Genomic DNA, 21091 nt, shown 5'->3' on the forward strand with positions numbered 1-21091 from the left:
TACACTGCAGCTCACTGGTTTTGGAAACCACGTTAACTCCAACAGGAAAAATGAAAAGCACGGAAATCAATGGAGAAGCATTTCCAAAGGAGCTGGTGCAATGGGAACGAGGGATGAACAACCCCCCTCAGGACATCTGAAGATACTCATCAACACCAAAAAGACTGGAAAATGTTTTTAACTTTAAATACTACTCAGATATTCAGGCACTGAGGTGAGTCAGGAAGAATCAAAGATCATCAACACATCCCATTTCTGCCTCCTCAGGACTTTGTGTCCAGCTTGGGACAAAGACAAGATTATTTTTAAGGATAAAAATTCCAAGCCTCTGTCCTAACTGTGAACCATCCTGCTTTGTATTGCTCCAAATTTTCCGTGAGGACCTGCCTGGGATAAGGATCCCTTTGTGCTTTAAGGAAAAAAACCATGGGCAGGGAAAGGCTGATTTTGTACCTCTCTTCTTTCATTTGTACGGCCAGAATTTCACAGTGCCAAAGAAAAACCAAGGTGAAATCCCTGCCCAAGTGAACACTGAGAGGTCAATGGACAATGAAGGTAACACAATTCCAGACTGGTTTGGGTGAGAAGGGCCCTTAAATCCCATCCAGTGCCACCCCCACCATGGGCAGGGACACCTCCCACTGTGCCAGGCTGCTCCAAGCCCCAAGGTCCAGCCTGGCCTTGGGCACTGCCAGGGATCCAGGGGCAGCCCCGGCTGCTCTGGGAATTCCATCCCAGCTCCTCCCCACCCTCAGGGGGAAGAATTCCTTCCCAATATCCCATCTATCCCTGCCCTCTGGCACTGGGAAGCCATCCCCTGTGTCCTGTCCCTCCATCCCTTGTCCCCAGTCCCTCTCCAGCTCTCCTGGAGCCCCTTTAGGCCCTGCAAGGGGCTCTGAGCTCTCCCTGGAGCCTTCTCTTCCCCAGGTGAGCACTCTCAGCTCTCCCAGCCTGGCTCCAGAGGGGCTCCAGCCCTCGGAGCAGCTCCGTGCCCTCCTCTGGATCCTGTCCATGAGCTCAGTGTCCCTCCTGTGCTGGGCTGATACAAGCAACACTCACTGCAGTACTGACCACACTGTAATTGCCCTGTGTCCACTTATTAATGCCAGTTAAGGCATTAAGAATGTCCAAACACAAACCTTCCCAATCCTATTTCAATCCTTCCCAAAACCCAGGAACCCCAGAGTTCTCCTGTTCACAGGTATCACACACTGGGAGGGTTTCCTGATGCCTCCAACATAACTCCCAAGACACTTGGAATTACTGAGGCAAAACCACTTTCAAAATTAATAAAAAAAGAAATCAATCCAAGGGGCTTCAGATGTTCCTCATCAGCTCTCAAAGAGCTCCTCATTTTAAACACGTCCCCAAGGTGCTTCCCAAGCATTCCAAACCAGCAGGAAGAACCCAAAGATGGCTCAATCTCCTGACTCCTATTTATTCAGAATGGATTTTATTAGGGAGTTAAGGAGACTTCAGAAGCCCAGATTAAAGTTATGGTGCATTTTTATAAGGAGTGCAGGAGCTGTGGTTCAGGATTTTATATAAGGAAACGCTGACAACTTTATAGCCGTGGTAGCTTCCAGTAAATGCAGAAGAGATTTCTCCAGGCAACTGGTAAATATAATGTTTTTCCCTTATACTTTCATCTCAGTACACATAAAAGCATTTGACACACTTAATAAAATGTCACCAGCATAAAACACTGCACAAAGGAATGCTAAATAATGACAGAACTGCAATTATTAAGGAAAAAAAAATGAGCATTAGAAACATTTTCAGCCTCTCTCTACATTACTGGGGTGATGGAATTCGGATTTAAAAGCCTTTTTAATTCTTTCTTGTAACACCACTGAAATAATTCCTGGACATACGACTCCATACAATAACCCCTAATTTGAGGTCATATGCAAAACATGCAATTCATCCTCCAAAGAATAAACTGACTTATTATAAGATATGCATAGAATTTTACTGCACCTGCAGCTGGCTGCAAAATCCGGGTTCTCAGACTGATGCCACCCTTTAATGTTTGGTGGACTCCAAGAGCCCTAAGCCAGGCCACTAAAACACTCCTCCAGAGCCAATTTTGAAATAATTCTGTGCATGAGAGAGGGAGGCAAAGCCAGGGCAGGCTGGCTGCAGCCTCGTGGTTGCTGTTTCCAAGCAACCCTGTTGTTCCAGAGCAAAGCCGAAGGCGCCGGCTCGGGAAAGCTCCGGAGCTTTTCCCTCTGTACTCACTTGTTCTGCATCATGTTCATGATCACCCAGTCGAAGGGATAGACGTTCTTCCCGATGAGGTTCTTGAACATGATGAATGTTTCCATCAGGAAGTCCTAAAAGAAGAGACAGTGTTTGGAGAAGGCCGCTCCCGCAGACCGAAAAACTCCACGGGATGGTGGCAGGTATGGATGGACTGGATGCCAAAGGGGGCTTTGTGCTCTGCTTCCTAAAAAAGGCATTTTTCATAAAAAACACACCCAAATCCTACCAAAGCACATTTATCCATGATGCCCATAAATCCTACAATAATTCCATTGCAGAAATTATAACAACAGTAATCCCACAGTTAAGCAACCCATGGGATTACTCAAGGCCAAGCACTGGTTCACCAGTTATCCAAAAGGAGTTTCTGCTGGAAAAACAATCATTATTTTCCATGCTATGGACAAGATCTCCCAGTTTTTTCATGTATTGTGACACACCTGTCGTGACACACTCTTGGGAAGTTGATAAAAGCACACTGATACACGGAAAGAGGAAAAAAAGAAAGCTAAATATTTATTTAACTCTTATGATTGCACTAAAAATACCTCCTGGAGTCAGGTGATGAATATTCCCTTCATGAGTACTGTCCTGAAATTGAGATTACTTATGTATTAAAATAAAAACATGTTCCAGTTCAAAGTGAGATTCATCACCTGCACCTGGGGTAAAGGACAACAACGGCTTGGACATCCCAAAACAGGGTGAGAGCCTCCCAAAGGGAGCAGCAGGAATTGTTCCTGCAAGTGAAAACCTGCCCAAGAACAAGTTAATTTAACAGCATAAACCAATTTATTTCCACACAGCTATAAGCAAACAATTCTTTGGACCAGAAACTTCGTGTACTTTACAATGTAAATCATCTCCTACAATCTGGGAATCTGTAACTGCTATCTAACAATTTCAGTAACATCAAATGCTGCAAGAAAGATAAAGGGGAAAAGAGAACTTCATGCAGAAAGTCCTTGATCCACTTCACACAGAGATAAAAATGAACTTTTATTCCAAGGTTAGAATATCTTCCCTTTGATACAGTTTCTCAGTAATGGTATTTATCTGGTCTATCTTTAAAATGTCAAATGCCTACAAAAAAGAAATCCCCAATATGTTCCATCGACTGGACTTTTAACTAAGACTGCTTTCTGTGTAACCTTTTCAGTGAGAAATGAATCTGAAGCTCCTGCTCTCATCAGTCTTTCTTCAGGTATGAGAGCCAGGATCTTTGGCAGATTTATCTTTTAATCCACTGCTCTGTTAAAATGTTTTCCCGGCTCAGAAATTCCCAGTCAGTGGATGCAGGGAGCTGCAGAGGTCCTGAGGATATGGCATTGAGATAAGAATCACAGAATCCCAGAATGGTTTGGGTTGGAAAGGACCTTAAATCCCATCCCATTCCACCCCTGCCATGGGCAGGGACACCTCCCACTGTCCCAGGCTGCTCCCAGCCCCAATGTCCAGCCTGGCCTTGGGCACTGCCAGGGATCCAGGGGCAGCCCCAGCTGCTCTGGGCACCCTGTGCCAGGGCCTGCCCACCCTCCCAGGGAACAATTCCTTCCCAATCTCCCATCCAGCCCTGCCCTCTGGCACTGGGAAGCCATTCCCTGGGTCCTGTCCCTCCAGCCCTTGTAAACATTCTCTCTCCATGTTTCTATTTCACAAAGCAACGTGGAATTTCCCCCTCTCTGGAGTCATTCCAAACCTACCTGGACCCTGCCCTGGCAGTGGTTGGACTGGGCGATTTCCAGAGGTCCCTTCCAACCCAACCCCAGCTATTCTGGGATTCTGTGAACTTCCAGGATGCTGGGCTCCACCATGTGCAGAATACCCCTGGTGAAATAACCCCTCTGTTGTTTGACAACACAACATCAATAAAGATCACAGAATCCCAGAATCATTAAAGTGGGAAAAGACCCCCAGGATCACCAAATCCAACCTCTGACCAAACAGCACCGTGCCCAGTGAACCAGATCCTGATGCTTTGGGCATTAACAGGGTGGAGAGCAAGTCTGGAACTGCTCCTGCTCCAGATGTCACCACTGTGCAAAGCCCAACTCATCCCAGAGCCGCTTCTTTAGCTCAGGAAGATCTGCCTTCATTGCAGAGTTCAAACTGCACATTTCCCTGCTCATTTTTCCTGTGTTTTGCTGAAAGAATTCCACTGTTGATGATTTGGTTCCTTCCTGACCCTGGGGGCTCTGACCCACTTTGCTGATTCAGCTCTACATTTCCATCCCCTGACAGTTCCATTTTAATAACCCCACGCTCACCTAGGTACTTTAAATAATGCTCTGTAACAACTCAGCTAATTATTGATCAAATAAAAAGCTCCTGATGCTCACCTGGGGTTTATGTATTCATAATATTGCTCTATTTTCCGTTTTATGCTTCTCATAGAAAAGCAAATGGTTTGGATGAATTAACCTCCTTTTATGAGGAAAACTCAGGGTTTTTGAGGGGCTGGGAAGAGAGGGAAGCCACCAGGACAAGAAAAAACTGGGTATTTTCAGTATAACTGGAAGCAGCACCAATTTTTCTGAAAATAAAACCTGTACTAAAGGAGGAAGGGTTACAACTCCTGCTCTCTCTCCAACTACAAATCCTGTTTAATAGGAAATAGAATTTACAGCAGGTAAGACCCCTAAAACATTCCCATCCACTGATGGAAAGCAAACAGCCTGAGCTCAGCCTGAGATTCTACACATGGCAGAACATTAACAGGCATTTTTTGTCAACTAAACCACACACGTCTCAAATAAAAGTATTTTCTACCAAGGAAAAAGGGGAGAGGAATCAGTTAGTCCCAGAAATAACCTCAGTGATCTCAGATAATGTTTCACCTCAGGATGACAGCAGAATCACAGATTTTGATTTTACAGAATCACAGCAGAGTTTGGGCTGGAAGGGATCTCAATGCAAGAAATCCCTCTTTGAACAGACATTCCTTAATAAATCTAAGCTCTCTGTTCCGCAGAGAGGTAGAAGACTGCTTTTATTGCACTCCACTTCATCTTCTTGCACACTTTTGAGGCCAAATATGACCACTATAATAATCTCAACCTGCCACCTACATAACACAGACCATAAAGCTTCCTCCAGCACTTCCAGCACAGAGCTTCCAACTCCTGCTTGAGCAAGAGCAGAGGCTGAAGGAAGATTTAAGGGTCTCCAGTGGTGAAGAAGCAACCACAGCTTAAGTTTTCCCCTTCTCTTGCCTTTTTTTTTTTTAAGAAAAAGCTTTTCATTTCTGCCTGGCTGAATTTAGTCTCAGTTCTAAATCACTGCTTTGTGATTAAATGGAATCCTCTGCAATAGGAGGTGCAGTTTTCACCTCCAGGTCTGGCTTTAAATGCAAAGACTCCTGAATTTCAGTTCTACTGGGTGAGTCAAATGGCAGTGGCTCAAAAAATTGTTGGATTAAAAGAGTGAAAAAAACATGAAAAAAAAAAGGAAGAAAATTTGATTTACTCCCTGTAGTTTCCTTCACTTACAGGATTAACAATGCTCTGCCATTAAACCTCCACACCTTAATTAATACTATTTAAAATCAGTTTAAGGAAGCATTTTCTACCACAAACATATTCTCCATTTAATGTTTTACCAGCTTATTATGTACTTCAGTTTCCATTAACACACATTATCATTTACAGAACAACATTAAAACATTTAAAAGACACATTTTCATTAAAGATATAAAAAGTATTACAGCAACTGCCCAAGTCTGGATTCAAATATCAAACCCAAACGATTGACAGGTGAGCAGAAGAGTGGAAAACAAGCAGTGAAACAGTTCCTGTTCTGATGGAAAATGTGATTTTAAGAGTCCAGAGCAACTGCAGCTAGACAAGCCCAGAACATGCAGATAAAAATGAATATCCAGAGTCCAGACCAAAGAAAGAAGTGATTCCTCATGGATCCCAGAGAACTGCAAGCACATCAATGACACCCTGAAGAGCAGCAATTATAAACCTAGCCCTTGCCAAATTTCAGCTCCAGGACCACGCCCTTGCTCTCACCAAGGCAGCTCTGACCTACACAAGCACCTTTCTCACAACTTAGACCACAAAAGTGAGACTTGAAAGGAGTTTCACTAGAAAATGCCCAGCTTTCCTGAGCAGTACTTTTCTCTCTGCCTTTTTTTATCCCATGTTGTCCTGACTTTGGCTGGATAGAGTTAATTTTCTTCCTGGTAGCTGTGGTTTGGATATGGGATGAAATTAATGTTGAGAGCACGCTGATATTCTGGGTTTTGCTGAGCAGAGCTTACCCTGAGTCAAGGACTTTTCACTCCGCCAGCGAGGAGCTGCACAAGAATTTGGGAGGAGCATGGCCAGGACAGGTGACCTGAAGTGGCCAAAGGGACATTCCACACCTTGGAATGCCAGGGCCAGTTTATAAACTGGGGGAACTGGCTGGGAGCACTGATCTGGGCTGGGGGACAGGTGCTGAGCAACTGTTTGGGCATCACTGCTCTGTCTGGGGCTTTATTCCTCCCTTTATCTTTATCTTTTAATTGCCATTATTATCATCATTATTATTATTATTATTATAATCATCATTATCATTATGATTTTGTTGTGTCTTTATTATTATATAGAGGAATATATTTTCTATTATTTTCATTTCAGAAATTAGATATTTTGTCATAACCTCTTCTATTATTCTATAATGAAAATGATAATAATTTTTTTCATTTTTTTTAAACTTTATTTCCATTATGAAACCGTTCTCATCTCAACCCGCAGGTTTGACCTTTCCCTGATTCCCTTCCCCATCCCAGTGCAGGGAGGGCTGTGGAAGTGATGGGATAAACCCCAACACCTTTTCAGAGCAAGCTGCTTTTCCCTTTCTCCATTGGAATTCCTTTTCCAGAGCTAAATGGTTTGAACTGCTTTAAAATTAGAGAAAGATTTGGCTTTATAAACCTCAGTATGTCTCTTCTCTCTGCTATAACCATTCTCTTCAGCCCATTATCTGCATTTGGTTTGGGAATGTTCTGCTCTCAGTGCCCATCCATGGAAATGCTCCAGGATCCCAAAGGAGGCTCAGTGGGAAGCAGCCCTTTCAATGCAGTGATCCCATCTGCAGCAATTTGCAGCTGGACTTTGCCTTCTCCCTCTTAACAGCAGCTCTGAGCTTTAGAGATGCCAGAGCAGGTGCAAAAAGGGGCTCCAGCACCCGAAAACTGGAACCAGGTAAAGAGCTCTGACCTTGCCTAACACAGGCAGAAAGAAGAATAATACAAATTCAAGACAAACTGCAAAGTCCAAACATGAAAGTTACACAAAAGAACGAGCCTGGAGCTGTTCTGGGAGGTCTGGAAGGGAGAAGAGAAGCTGCAGAAGGATTAAAATCCAGGTAGAAGCTGCCTGGAGCATTCCCAGGGTGGCAGAGGGGATGTGGCAGAGCTGAGCAGGCTCTGGGTCGTCACTGATTGCTGGAGCTCAGCCAGGGAGCTGGGTGTCCCCTCCCAGCCCTGCCTGGCCATATGGCAGTGGTAGTTTCAGGTTATTACAAAGTTATCTCCTCAGCCATAAACTCCCTTCTATTATGCTGTAATGAACTCGGGTTGTTGCCTTAGCCAGGCTACCCAACGACTCTGGGAAGACAAATTTCAATTATTATTGCTTATTTAACAACGAAGGGCATCTTTAAGGTTAAAGTGTTCTGCATAAAAGGGAAAGTGAGCAGATCTCTAAGTAAAAGCTACTTCAAGAAAGGAAATCAGGACATCTGGAAGATTTAACACTGAAAGTTCCTTTCCTAAGAAAGCTTTTTTAATATTTTTTTTCTTCTTTCCCTACCACATTTTAGTAATATCTCATCACTATTTTACTGCTTTCTTTAATTGCCTTCAATCCACTGGCTCTTGTTTTAAAACACTGAACAGCTCCAGCTGTACTCCTGTGTGTGTCACAGTGCTTAAATAATTATTTTATATTAAATCTGGAATGCCAAGCACATTTTTTTCACATCTCACAAGTGCACTGAATGACCACTAACAGGAAAAAAAAACCCCGAACACAAGCTGAGCTACCTTACAAAGAGATTAACCAAATTAAACTCACCACAACATCCGACCTCATCTTCCCAAAAGTCTTGATTAAATGGGCATAGTGATAATCCTCCATTTGCCTCAGGATGGCTGTCATGCAGGCCACGAAGCTACCCTGGCAAAAAGCAAAGGAAAAGAATCCATTCTTTAGGATAATGCAGCATAATACTGCCTATCAAAACACAATATTGCTAGAGAGCACCACGGATTGCAGGGGAGCTAATCCTGTCATTAAAATTCATTAATGGATATGCAAAACTCTGTCAAGAAAACAACAAAAGAAAACCATCTCAGAAAGTTTCCATTTCCGATTTCATGGGTTTATCACTGAAGCTTTTGCAGCATGTTCTCCATCGAAAGATTGCTCAGACATTCAAGGCTTTGCAAGGTAATAAACAGCACTCCTAAAAATATCACACAATATCAGTATTTGCATTTGGAAAGTCAACATTCTGCTCAAGGAAGAAATCCCTTCAAAATCATCATATGGAGCATCCCAGCTAAACCCCAAGTTTTAATTTCACTGCATGGTATTTTCAGATACAGTGATGCTTAAAAAAACACCACCAAAACCCAGTAAATTCCATAAAACAAGAAAAGCAGAACCACCCAGATCTCTCTCCAGCCACATGAAGAGTAAAAAGTGACATAAAGAAAGTTTAGTTTTTCCTTCTGGTGTGTGAAAGTGTTGTAGCAACAATTCCAACCCATTCCCATGCTCCTAGAGGTAGTAAAATCCCATAAATGGGAGCTCCTTGTCCATCCTCCCTCTCTGACTATGTGTTAAAAGTCTATTAATGACATCCACATCTTTTCTGGTCTTTAAAGCAGGAGGAAAAACATTAAAAATTGGAAAAAAACCCCAGCAGAATGACTTAGAAAAGAAGTGATTCTTTCTATGGTTTGATGAAATTGCAAATTCCCCTTTCTGTGCTGTTTTCAAGGTTAGTCCATGCCACAGCCCAGGAGAACACTCAGGAATTTTCTCTGCATAAAGGCACAGAGCCTTTATTGTTACCTTTCAGATCAGCATTAATTTCAATTTAAAATCTTTAATTCCACAGCAGCCCAAGTAATTGAGATTAAACCCAAACTGACGCCGGGTCACCTGCATGTGCTCTGAGCCCTCTTATTTACAGGCTAATCCCCAATTTCCACCTGATAAGCACTCCTGGAATTTGCTTTTCTCCTGCAATGGAGCTGAGATCTAAACTCCTGACGGGCTGATTTTGTGCACGTGGGAATATTGGATTTTCCAGAGGATGCCGAGGAACCTGATGGGAGCTCTGTGGCATCTGCAAACGCCATGAATATGGAAGGAAAAGGCCACCCAAGCTGCTATTCTGGGACATCAAAAGAACTTCCTAACAACCCCTGACAAGGACAGAAGCTGGGGCGCTACAAAGACAATGTTTGCTACTATGAAAAGGAAGTAAGACGGGACCATCTCAAAAATCCAAACTTTAATTGTCAAAACAGCGCCTAACGAGCTCCTGCCACAACAAACACTGGGCTCATGCCTACAAGAAAACATTCCAGAGCCCCCACTGCCTCCTCTTTCCCCTAAAGATGTCATCAGTCACAGTGATGTGCCAGCACCAGGCAGAATTATACATTTTTAAATCGGCTGCCTCAGATTAGGCTGCAGATGGAGCTCAGTCCATCCCAGCTCTGTGGATGGCTCAGGAATGCTCAGGAGAGCTGGGACAAGCCTTGTTTTGCCCATGGTATCTTTTCAGAGACACTTAAATATCCTCAAAGTCCATTGCCTGGCAAAGACATCAATCCAGTTTTACTTTGCTTCACATCAACCCCACGCTGGCAAATCCAGCCCTTTCCAGGTGACCAGAAGCTCTGCTTCCAACAAACTCAGTTCTAAAACTGGCTGAGAGCTTTGGTCATGTTTTTGTGTTACTCTGCTTTTTTGGGGAGTAATTTAAGTTAATGCACAGGGCTGCAAGAGTTAAAAGATGAATTTCATCCCTGAGAAACTTCTCAAGGCAAACTGATGTAAAAAAAATTCATAGAACCCCAGAAGTGTTTAGGTTGGAACAAACAACAAAGCCCACCCAGTGCCACCCCCACCATGGGCAGGGACACCTCCCACTGTCCCAGGCTGCTCCCAGCCCCAATGTCCAGCCTGGCCTTGGGCACTGCCAGCGATCCAGGGGCAGCCACAGCTGCTCTGGGCACCCTGTGCCAGGGCCTGCCCACCCTGCCAGGGAACAATTCCTTCCCCATATCCCATCTAAATCTCCCCACTCTCAGCTTAAAGCCATTCCTCCTTGTTCTATCCCTCCATGCCTTGTCCCCAGTCCCTCTCCAGCTCTCCTGGAGCCCCTTTAGGCCCTGCAAGGGGCTCTGAGCTCTCCCTGGAGCCTTCTCCTCTCCAGGTGAACATTCCCATGGGTGTGGATTAACTGGTAAACTTCCAAACACATTTTAATATTCATTTCTTGGAGCAGCCAGAGGTGGGGATAAATTTGATTGCCATCTCCTCTGCACCTCCTGGTGATCTCTGCCCCTTCTGCATCCCTCCAACCTCCTGACAATCCCTGGCAGCAGCTCATGGCTGCACAGGGGGAGCTGCTCTGTCCCCAGCCAGCAGAAATGATGTGTCACTGAAGGGACTAATAATTATACAAAAATACCTTCTTAATTAGCACAGTGAGAATCAGAAAGGAACAACAACATTGAATGTCTGCTGGTGAAACACTCTTGAGTCCATGTGCAAATGGGGAAATGCCAGTAGGAGAGCTGGCTAAAGACCTGGAACGGCTGCTGGAGCTAAAAATAAATACAGGAAAATAAACAATAAGCAAATAGAAACGGAACACCAACAGGAAGGGATTCTGTAGTGCTGTAAGTTTTAGTTAAAATTACAGAAATTTGTTTAATTTTGTCATCTCAGCTCAGGCTGAGCCCCCAGAGGGCGAGGGTCTTTGACCAGTTATGAGCACCTCGTCCTGCTTCCCTGCATTAAATAATGATTCACGCTCATCTTAGTGTTTATCTTGGTAATAAACCCCCTTCCTTTGATACAAAACTGGTCCTTGAAGCTGGCATTGCATCACACACAGCCATCCCTGCTCCAACACTTATCTGCAGATCCCCACCTGCAAACCACTGCTCAAGGCCCTGCTGGGAAGGAAAATCTAGTTAATATTAGGAAGAAAGTACAACTACCAGGCATCATTTTCTTTGTGAGGTGTCACTTGCAGCCAGCCCTCTCTTAATTACAATGCTAATAAAAGTTTGTAATTATTTAGAGGCAATATTTGTACTGGATGTACTTTTAATAAGCTCTACTAACTAGTCAGCAATAGCGAACAACATGATTAGCTTTTAATCTTAAGTTGATTTTTAATCTTTAGTTGGATTTGGAGCTCATTGTCATCATCTACAGCCCAGCACTGGAAGCAATACATACAAAAAAGGTACCTAATTCTCTAAAAAAATCAATTTCAATTTGAACCATAGGAATAACTGCAAAGCTGTGTTTATCCAGCCAGTCCTGCAAGGGGTTTCCATTGTCCTGGGTATTTATCAGCTGTTTATTTGCTGAAATACTGTCAGGGCTTACCCTTGAAGTCTTTCCTTATTGCAAAGCTCAGAAATGAGGTGGTCACACAGAGAGGAAGATGATTAAAGAATATCCACTAGAGAAGCCCTTTTCCAGCAGTTTGCTACAATTCCTGGCTCTCCTGGATTGTTTCCTTCCAAGCCACTTTCACTGATGGTCACCCTGGGTCCGGGGCCAGAGGGGTTGGGAAGTGCCCGGCAGGAACAGCCCTGGGGGTGCTGAGGGCTTGGAATGAGCCCAGGTGTGCCCAGCTGTGCCAGAGGCCACTGGCACCTGGATTGGACCAGGAATTGTGTGGTCACAAACCCAGGGCAGGGACTGTGCCCTGTGCTGGCACTCCTGAGGAACTTCAGATTCTGGGGACAGGTTTGGGACCCTCAGGACAAGAAGGACCTGGAGCGTGTCCAGGGAATGGAGCTGGGAAGGGGCTGGAAAACTCCTGAGGGAGCTGGGAAAGGGGCTGAGCCTGGAGCAAAGGAGGCTCAGGGGGGACCTTGTGGCTCTGCACAAGTCCCTGACAGGAGGGGGCAGCCGGGGGGGTCGGGCTCTGCTCGCAGGGAACAGGGACAGGAGAGAGGGAACGGCCTCAGGCTGGGCCAGGGGAGGCTCAGGGGGGATATTGGGGAAATTCCTGCATGGAAAGGTTTGTCCAGCCCAGGGCAGGAGTGGAGTGCCCATCCCTGGAGGGATTTCAAAGCTGTGTGGATGTGGCACCTGGGGACAAATGGCAGTGTGGCCTCGGGGAATGGTTGGATTCCATGATCTTAGAGGGGTTTTCCAGCCTTGATCATTCCATGATTCTGTTCTATGATTGAAGTATTCCCAAAGCAAAACCGTGGGACCAGGATAGCTGCAAGCCTGTCCAAAGGGAAGCCAGATCCAGCTCCCAAGCAGCATGAGTGAAAATTCAGCTCCATTAAAAGAAAACAAACCTAAACCCAACAGCAAAGCATCTCTTTTCTTCTTTGGAAAAGATGCCTGATTATTAAGAAACACATTTTATATTAAAAAAATGAATATGCAATTCCAAACTGTAAAATTACTTCCGATTTCTATAAAATGCAGTCCTGAAGGAAAAGTTGAAGAGGCACAGGAATGCTCCAAAAGTACCTATTTTCCTAAATCGCCTTTAAAATAAAATACTCAATGTTCAAATGGCTCTTGAACAGATACAAGAAGGAAATTTTAGTTTTAAATAATCCCCACAAGTAACATTAACACTGAGAAATTTCAGAATGAGAATTCCCTGCAGGAGAGACCACACATGCCAACACTTTTCTCCCTCAGGGATAAAAGATCCCATTTTAAACTGGCTTGTCCATTTTCTCCCAGTGAAATATTTAAATTGAAATATTAAGCTCTTTATGTATAGTGAGAAAATCTGAGAGAAATCAAGCCTCCACTCAGTTAAGTGATGTCTCATTAAAATGTCCCTGTTACCACGGTCAGGAATAGATGAAAAGTTTCATTTATTTTTTTCCGTTATATTTTCCTTACATGGCTTTAAAGGACTACACAGCTAAATAAATAAATGGACAAATATAAAACCTGAAACAAAATCACTTGAATTAATTCACCACATTTTGGCTTTCAGAACATTTCCATAGAATTGACTTTGTTGAAAAGGATTTAAGTCCCTCACAATTCCCAGGTACTTTTTAAAGATAAAAAAAATGACATTTTCTCTCTCCTTACAACTTGTATTCTCTCTATATTAGCAACAAATAAAGAACAAAAAATCAGTTGTTATCAATTCTAGAAGCCACTCATTAAATTGTCTCCACTTATGGACTCACAAGATAAAAATCCATCTCTAAAACGTCCCAAATTTCATCTTTTTGCCAAGTGAAAATGTAAAATCCGATTTGTCTGCAGACAAGTTTGCTCACTTCAGTAATATATTTTATGTATAAAGTAATATATTTTATAGTATAAAGGTATTACACAACCCAGCATGGATAAGAGGATCTTCCATCATTACTTCTTTTAAAGAATATTTTATAAAATAGATAAAGACCTGGATAGAACTTTCAGCTTCCAGGGTATCCCAAAGGGAGTTTGACGCTGATTCCTGAAGTTTTTTCCCAGCAGCATCACACCAGGAAGGGCAGGAAAGAGAACCAAAAGCAGAGCACCCCTAGGGCACATACATTTCTCTCTATGTATAGAAATTCATACATGTGTTTCTCCCAGTATTAAAACATTTCTTTTCTCGTAACACAAAATCCGACAGTAAATTCAGCAGCAGCTTCGGAGACAAAATTATTTCGTGGCTACAGCAGCAGGATAAAAACAAGTGCAAAATGTTCCCATTTATCACGTTTTTTACTGAATACACAGAATTTTCCATTTCCTTAGGCCAAATCCTGCCCCTTGAACATGAGAATAAAACATGGGAGCCCCTTTTCCTTGCAGAAACAGAAGATCACATCTGCAAGAATGGCAGTGATAAATATCTGGGCGTTTTCCTGCTGCCACAAACATTATTTTGAAGCATCTTTTTGCCCATCAAGATGCAGCAGGGTATTTTGCAGTGACAAACTTTGCTTGCAGAGCTTCTGGGAAAGATGTGCTACCTCCTTTACCTGATGTGACTTAAGGAGTTCAGAGCCTCCCTAAGCAACAAAATCTCTTTTAGGTCAAGGCAGGAAAAGTCCATGCAAAATGTAAAATGCAGAGCGCTGATATGGGAGTTTAGAGGTGAGTATCAGTTTATTTAGTCTTCAAACCTTGTTTTACCTCAAGAAGTATTTTACAGATCCTGATTTGATCTCTGACAGTTCAGTCTCAGTCAACAGAAAACTCGTTTTGAAAGGAAAACATTTGCAGCACTGAGTCCCTGCAGGAATGAATGCAGGGAAACCCCTTTGGGAAGAAGAGCAAAAGGGTCCTCACACAGATCACAACCACAACCTAGCCCTTATTTGTGGCCTTCCAGGACCTGAAGGAGCCAACAAGAAAGATGGAGAGAGAATGTTTACAAGGAGCTGGAGAGCCAGGACCCAGGGAATGGCTTCCCACTGCCAGAGGGCAGGGCTGGATGGGAGATTGGGCAGGAATTGTTCCCTGGCAGGGTGGGCAGGCCCTGGCACAGGGTGCCCAGAGCAGCTGGGGCTGCCCCTGGATCCCTGGCAGTGCCCAGGGCCAGGCTGGACATTGGGGCTGGGAGCAGCCTGGGACAGTGGGAGGTGTCCCTGCCCATGGCAGGGGTGGCACTGGGTGGGCTTTAAGTTTTTTCCAAACCATTCCATGATTCTGTGATTCCAAGACCACAGCAGCTCAACTGAAATTCACTTTGCAGAAGGTGTATTTGTTAGAAAATTGATGGTAACACAGTGGGAATAGACACAAAGAGTTCCCTGATTCAAAAGTGCTTTGCACCAACTTCTGTAAAAAGCAGGCAAAAAAATTAATGAGATGTTTTAGCAACACCATTTATCATGTTTCTAAGGCTCTTTTTCAAAAAAAAAGTCCACTTTAACCAAAAAAATGCTTCTCTTTTAAAAGCTGCACACAGTGTCAGTATTGAACAGCGCCCTTCAATGGAACCCAGAGTGCTCAGGAGTTCTCAAGGTCAGTACATTTATTCCTGGTTTTCTAAATGCTATTGCCTTTCCTCGTGGGTTTTTTTTCCTCCCTCTGCTACACTAAACATTATTTCACTGAAAATCTACAGAGCTGCCCTCAATAAATCTGTTTCAGGTATCTTGGTTTACACATCCATTAATGCTGATAATAAAATTATAAATACAGTCCTAAAGTACAGAAAACAACTGTATTTATGGGAATGGCCAGTACTCAAACAGTAAAAAATAAAAAGGAAAAGCCGTAAAAAAGTGGTTTTAAAACAATTTTGACAAAATGCAGCACTGAATATGGGAATACAACCATGCTGGTGCCAGGGCCTCACCACCCTCCCAGGGAAGAATATCTGCCTAATATCCAATCTAAATCTCCCCTCCTTCACTTTCAAGCCATTCCCTGTTTTCCTGTCACTCCATACCCTTGCAGATATTCCCTTCAAGAAGTCACAGAGGAGGAAAAATAAAAACAAAGCTATTGCAATGAGAAACCCTATTCTATTTATCAAACACAAACAATATTGGAAGCCATGTAAATAAACTGATGCAGAGCAGGAAAAGAGTTGAAGGTTTGCAAACACAAAGAAAAGATAATTGGAGACAAGTGGCACTCCCAGTTTGCAATGCACTGCAATCCCAGTAACTGGGATAGCCCACAGGAATTTGGGATATTGTCTCTGCAGCACTGAGGTATCACTGTGACAAATCATGGGAATAAGAGGGAAGATAAATTATCTTTTAAATGATAATCTTTGCACCAGACAGGTGATGCTGCCAGATGAATACACTCCTAAAAGCAACAGCTATTTTGAAGACAAATTATCTCACTTTTGGTGCTTTTCCTTCGCCTGTTTTAACGTAAATTATTTAGCAACTGCTTTATTGAGGGGCTCAGTGAGCCTGAGAGATAAGAAAGATGTGCAATCCAAATTGAATTGATGAAACCACACAGTTTAGATATCCCTGGATTAAAAAGCTCCTTGCAGGAGGAGGTCTCTGTGGGGGAAGCTTTTGCACTTTGTAATTAATTCCTACCTTTGGTTCACTCAGCACATCAACCATCACACCATACCCCGGGGGCTGTTCCCTTCCCGAGGTTTTGGGACAGCACAGAGTGGATACTGGAAGGTTTATGGGAAGCAGGCTCTGATGTGGTGCTGTTCCCAGCTTTCAGAGCTGCAGAAGGTGACCCAGTCCTTGCAGACAGGAATTACTGCCAGGCTCTCATCAGTAGGAAAAATAAAGGCAGGGCTCTCTCCACATTTGTGTGACATCAAAATGAAATCCCCATCACAGGCAACGTTCTCATTCTCTCCTCCCCAAAGAGCAGGAGAAGTGATGAAATGCAAGAAGACTGGTAACAGGCTGGTCCTTTGTTCTGACTTCTCTGACTTAAGCTCAGTTTTCTGTGATATTTTATGTTATGGCAGTAAAATTAATGGTATTTACACAAATGCAGGTATCAATATGGTAAATAAGAGAAATACAATTTCCAGACAGGTCACATTTCAAGTGAGAATTTCTGTTCCAATATTGACAGATAAGAGGAGCTGAAAAGATTAATACCCAGAAGTAGCAAACGGGGGATTTCACAGGAGTGGAATTGCTCTTCTCTGCCTACAGGATTGTCCTTACCCTCCCTGTTCCCTTGGAATCTGGCTCCCAAATCACACCATCCCCTTCCATCCCCTGCCATGGGCAGGGACTCCTTCCACTGTCCCAGGCTGCTCCAAGCCCCAAGGTCCAGCCTGGTCTTGGACACTGCCAGGGATCCAGGGGCAGCCCCAGCTGCTCTGGGAATTCTATCCCAGCTCCTCCCCACCCTCCCAGGGAACAATTCCTTCCCAATCTCCCATCCAGCCCTGCCCTCTGGCACTGGGAAGCCATTCCCAGTGTCCTGTCCCTCCATCTCTTGTCCCAAGTCCCTCCCGAGCTCTCCTGGAGCCCCTTTAAGGTCCGGAATTGGCTCTGAGGTCTCCTTGGAGCCTTCTCTTCTCCAGGCTGAACAATCCCAATTCTCCCAGCCTGGCTCCAGAGCAGAGGAGAGGAGTTTCATTTTCGTCCCGCATGCACAAATTGTCTCTTGCACAATTTTACTTTAACTTCTACAGATTGTTCCATTTTAGAAAATGTGCGCAAGGTTTGCCAGGAGCAGAGGAAATCTTCCACAACATTTCCCTTTTCCAACAGAGATCCATAAGGTTTCTATATTTTCCCAGAGCTGTCTGCAGGTGTTTGGAGAAGCAGCCATATCTGCATTTTACCCACTCTCAAGGAACACAGTCCTGCTTAATACTCTGCATTTAATTAAAGAGAGCAGGGAAGGCCTCATCTGCAGAACCTGAACGTGAGAATATGTGGGCTGAGTCTCCAAGAATGACCCAGTTCTTCTGAAACATTATTAAATTTGAATTTTGTTTCTTATTGAACTCACAGCAACTCAGAAGACTTTGGGGGATTCTCTCAGACAGCCCAGTGCTGAAGAATGTGCAGTCTCCAGAAGAGCTTCAAAGGTGCCTCATGAAAAGAATATTAAATCAATCTCCAAGCTGCAATCCAAGCAAACTTTTCAATTGTGGAAAAGTGAATTAATTAAACCCCTCTTTTATTACGATTTGGGACGATGACCAAAACGTTCAGCAGAATAAACTCCAACAGGATGCTGCTGATAAAAGGCTCTTTATCCTGTTCCTCCCTGAACTCAGCAGAAATCCAACCCCAGCAGGACAAAAGGAGACCATCACTGAGGTAAAGGACCAACTTCCTGAGGTAAATAAACCAGTGTGGACACGGGAATTTCCTCTCCCACACACGATTTTTGCTTTTATCTTGATTTAGATCAATAACATATATTTGGAAGTTAAGAAACAAGCTGAACATGTTAAACACATCTCATTCCCTTCTCCACTCCATGGAAAAGCCAAGATGACAGAATCCCAGACTGGTGTGGGTTGGGAGGGACCTCAAAGCTCATCCCATTCCAACCCCTGCCATGGGCAGGGACACACCTTCCTCTACCCCAGATTGCTCCAAACCCCATCCCACCTGGCCTTGGACATTTCAGGGATATCCTGGAAGGAAAGAATGGAATCTTTGCTCAGGAAGCTCTGCTGCTTCCAGATGAAGCGAATTCAGGTTTCTCTGTACTTGCAAGTCAACCAAAACCCACCTAAAACACTTTAGGAGAATAACTTTTCTATTTTCTCACTATACCAAAGGTGCAAAACACATTTTGACAATTTTCCTCACGATATCCCGCACACTCCATGTGTTCCAGCAACAACAAAACATTTTGGAGTGCTGGTTTTCCACCACTGAAATAAAGTCCCATTTATAACTGAATTTCATCTTCCTCCCCAACTTTGTTTTGGCAGAAATCAGAAGGGAAAGAAGTAAATCCCTTCCAAATAAGGAGTCGTTTCTCACCTTCTAACAGCAACACTCCCGCACTAACAACGGGATTAGAGATGGATATTCAGCTCTGGAATTGCTTCCTCGGACGTACAGCCCCGGCGTGTGGGCAACAAAAGCAACTTAAGTGTTTTTTAATTACACATCCACACTTAAATGAGAACTAATCTCTCCTTGGAAAAAGTAATTAAATCCAAACCAAGATTAAAATCAGTCGTTTAAAGCGTTCCAAAGTGAAAATCAGCTCCTCAGGCTGCAGGGGCAGGACTGGGAATGGTCTTGGGAAGGGGCTGGTTTGCTCCAACAGCTCAGCTCACCCTTCCTACACCATTCCAAGAAAATGCATGGATGTCCCATGATACACATCCCTTTCTCCAGATTTTTTCCCCCATCAGTAATAACAGGACTAAGCAGAATCTCTTTAACAGGTTCTGTTGTTCAGGTTCACCCCCGTCGTGGAGACCCAGGAATCTGTCCCAAGGTGAAGTAAAATCAAACCAGCACAGGCAAAGCAGCTTTGAGACAGATTCAAAAGATAAAATAAGTATTAGGAAAGAATAAAAAAACCCTAAAATCAGTGCACAGGCTACTGCAAAACCTCAATGGAATGGCAGGGAGTGGAACTAAATTTTCTTTAAGGCCCCTCCTAGCCCAAACCATTGTGTGATTCTATGATTAAAATATCACAGAATTCAAATATTTCTGTATTTCTATATGCTACAGTAACACTTAGATAAACTAAAAATACAAAAAATGGGAGAAGAAAAATACCAAAACATCCCAATTAATCCCAGGGCCCATCTTTAGGTCTGAAAACGAGTGAAATGTTTTATTCCTATTTTAATGCAACAGTATCATTGTTTGGGAAGTACTTTTACTGGCATAATTTCCATGCAGTTAAAACCATCACAACTAAGGCTTTTTGGGGCGTAACATCTGAAACCACAGCAGAAAATCAACCAACCCCAAGTTATGGCAGAGCCTACAACACTCATTCCACTCTTGACATTTGGTAAAAACGAGATTCGTAACTTCTCTTGGTATGGCTGAAAAAGACTCATCATCTATTGAGGAAGTAGATTTAAGGATTATTAAAAAAATGCTTTAAAAATACCTCAGAAAAGCTACTTAGAGCAAGACAGAGTGTTTTTCAGAGCCAAGGAAGCAGCACTGATTAGGCTGTCCCTATAAGCAACTGTGAGGTATATGGACAATTTCTGCATAGAGAGTACAAACATCACCCAAAGTCATTAACTGGTAGGCAGGAATTAATATGTTTACAATTCAAGGCAAGTGATAAATATGAATATATAAAAGGCAAATACTCATTGCATCCCTGTAAATTATTAAAACTCTTTCTTTCCTTAATAAATGGAAAAATTAACATATACAAGCATTCTGATTTTTCCAGTTACTGGGGTTTTTTTCTAGCCAGGAATCTTATCCTTGTAATTTATGATAACACCTGAAATTAAAAAAAAAAAAAAAGTAATAAAAAGCAGGCCAAACAAAAAAAAAAGTATTTTAAAGTTTAAGGCTGTTAAATTAAAATTTTATTTAAAACCCCGCATCATGAATTGTCTGTTAAATGAGCTCCTATGGAATATCAAGGCCAGGCTGGATGAGGTTTGGAGCAACCTGGGATCATGGAAGGTGTCCCTGCCCATGGCAGGGGTGGAACTTGTTGCTCTTTAAGGTCCTTCCAAGCCAAACCACTCAGGGATTCTACAGTGACAACAGCAAGGGGTTTGTCCATTCCCCCCCCCACTTCAGACCTGGTGTCCCTTGTCCCAGCCAACAGAAACGTGTGTGACACGACGTGTCAGCTTTCATGATGCCACCACCTGCCCATTTACCACCACCTCCAGTCCCCAGGAGCTCTCCCACAGGATATCAAGCCCCTCATTTAGACAATCAATTGCTGCAGAGCTTATCTGTCGCTTGGTAATCGATGTGAAATAATAAAATTACACTTCCAAACAAACAAACCTTGTTAGCTCATCATCCCAGCTCATTGTCCTGAGGACAAGCTGAGCTCACAAATAAAGCACTGGTGATGTTTTCTACCAGGCTTCAATGAAAGATTTGGTTTCCATCAGCTCACAGGGAAGTAAAACTGAATTCCATAACTAAATGGAGTCTCCACAGCTTGAGCAGGACATCACAGATGGCAGGAGCTACGGGAAGGGCCACCAAAGG

The 21091-nt window shown here is 43.4% G+C and overlaps 1 protein-coding gene across 2 annotated transcripts in view; it reads right to left on the minus strand.

Annotated features, from left to right (window-relative positions):
• DOCK1 (dedicator of cytokinesis 1) overlaps positions 1-21091 on the minus strand; it is a 265620-nt gene that overhangs the window by 109891 nt on the left and 134638 nt on the right. For both annotated transcript variants that reach the window (XM_048312102.1, XM_048312101.1), the window contains exons 28-29: positions 8331-8432; positions 2242-2336 (exon numbers count right to left, since the gene is read on the minus strand). In XM_048312102.1, coding sequence (XP_048168059.1) covers positions 2242-2336; positions 8331-8432 — 197 coding nt within the window. The remainder of the gene's footprint in view (positions 1-2241; positions 2337-8330; positions 8433-21091) is intronic.

This window comes from Corvus hawaiiensis, chromosome 8 (genome assembly GCF_020740725.1).
Source record: "Corvus hawaiiensis isolate bCorHaw1 chromosome 8, bCorHaw1.pri.cur, whole genome shotgun sequence".
Classification (NCBI taxonomy): Eukaryota; Metazoa; Chordata; class Aves; order Passeriformes; family Corvidae; genus Corvus; species Corvus hawaiiensis.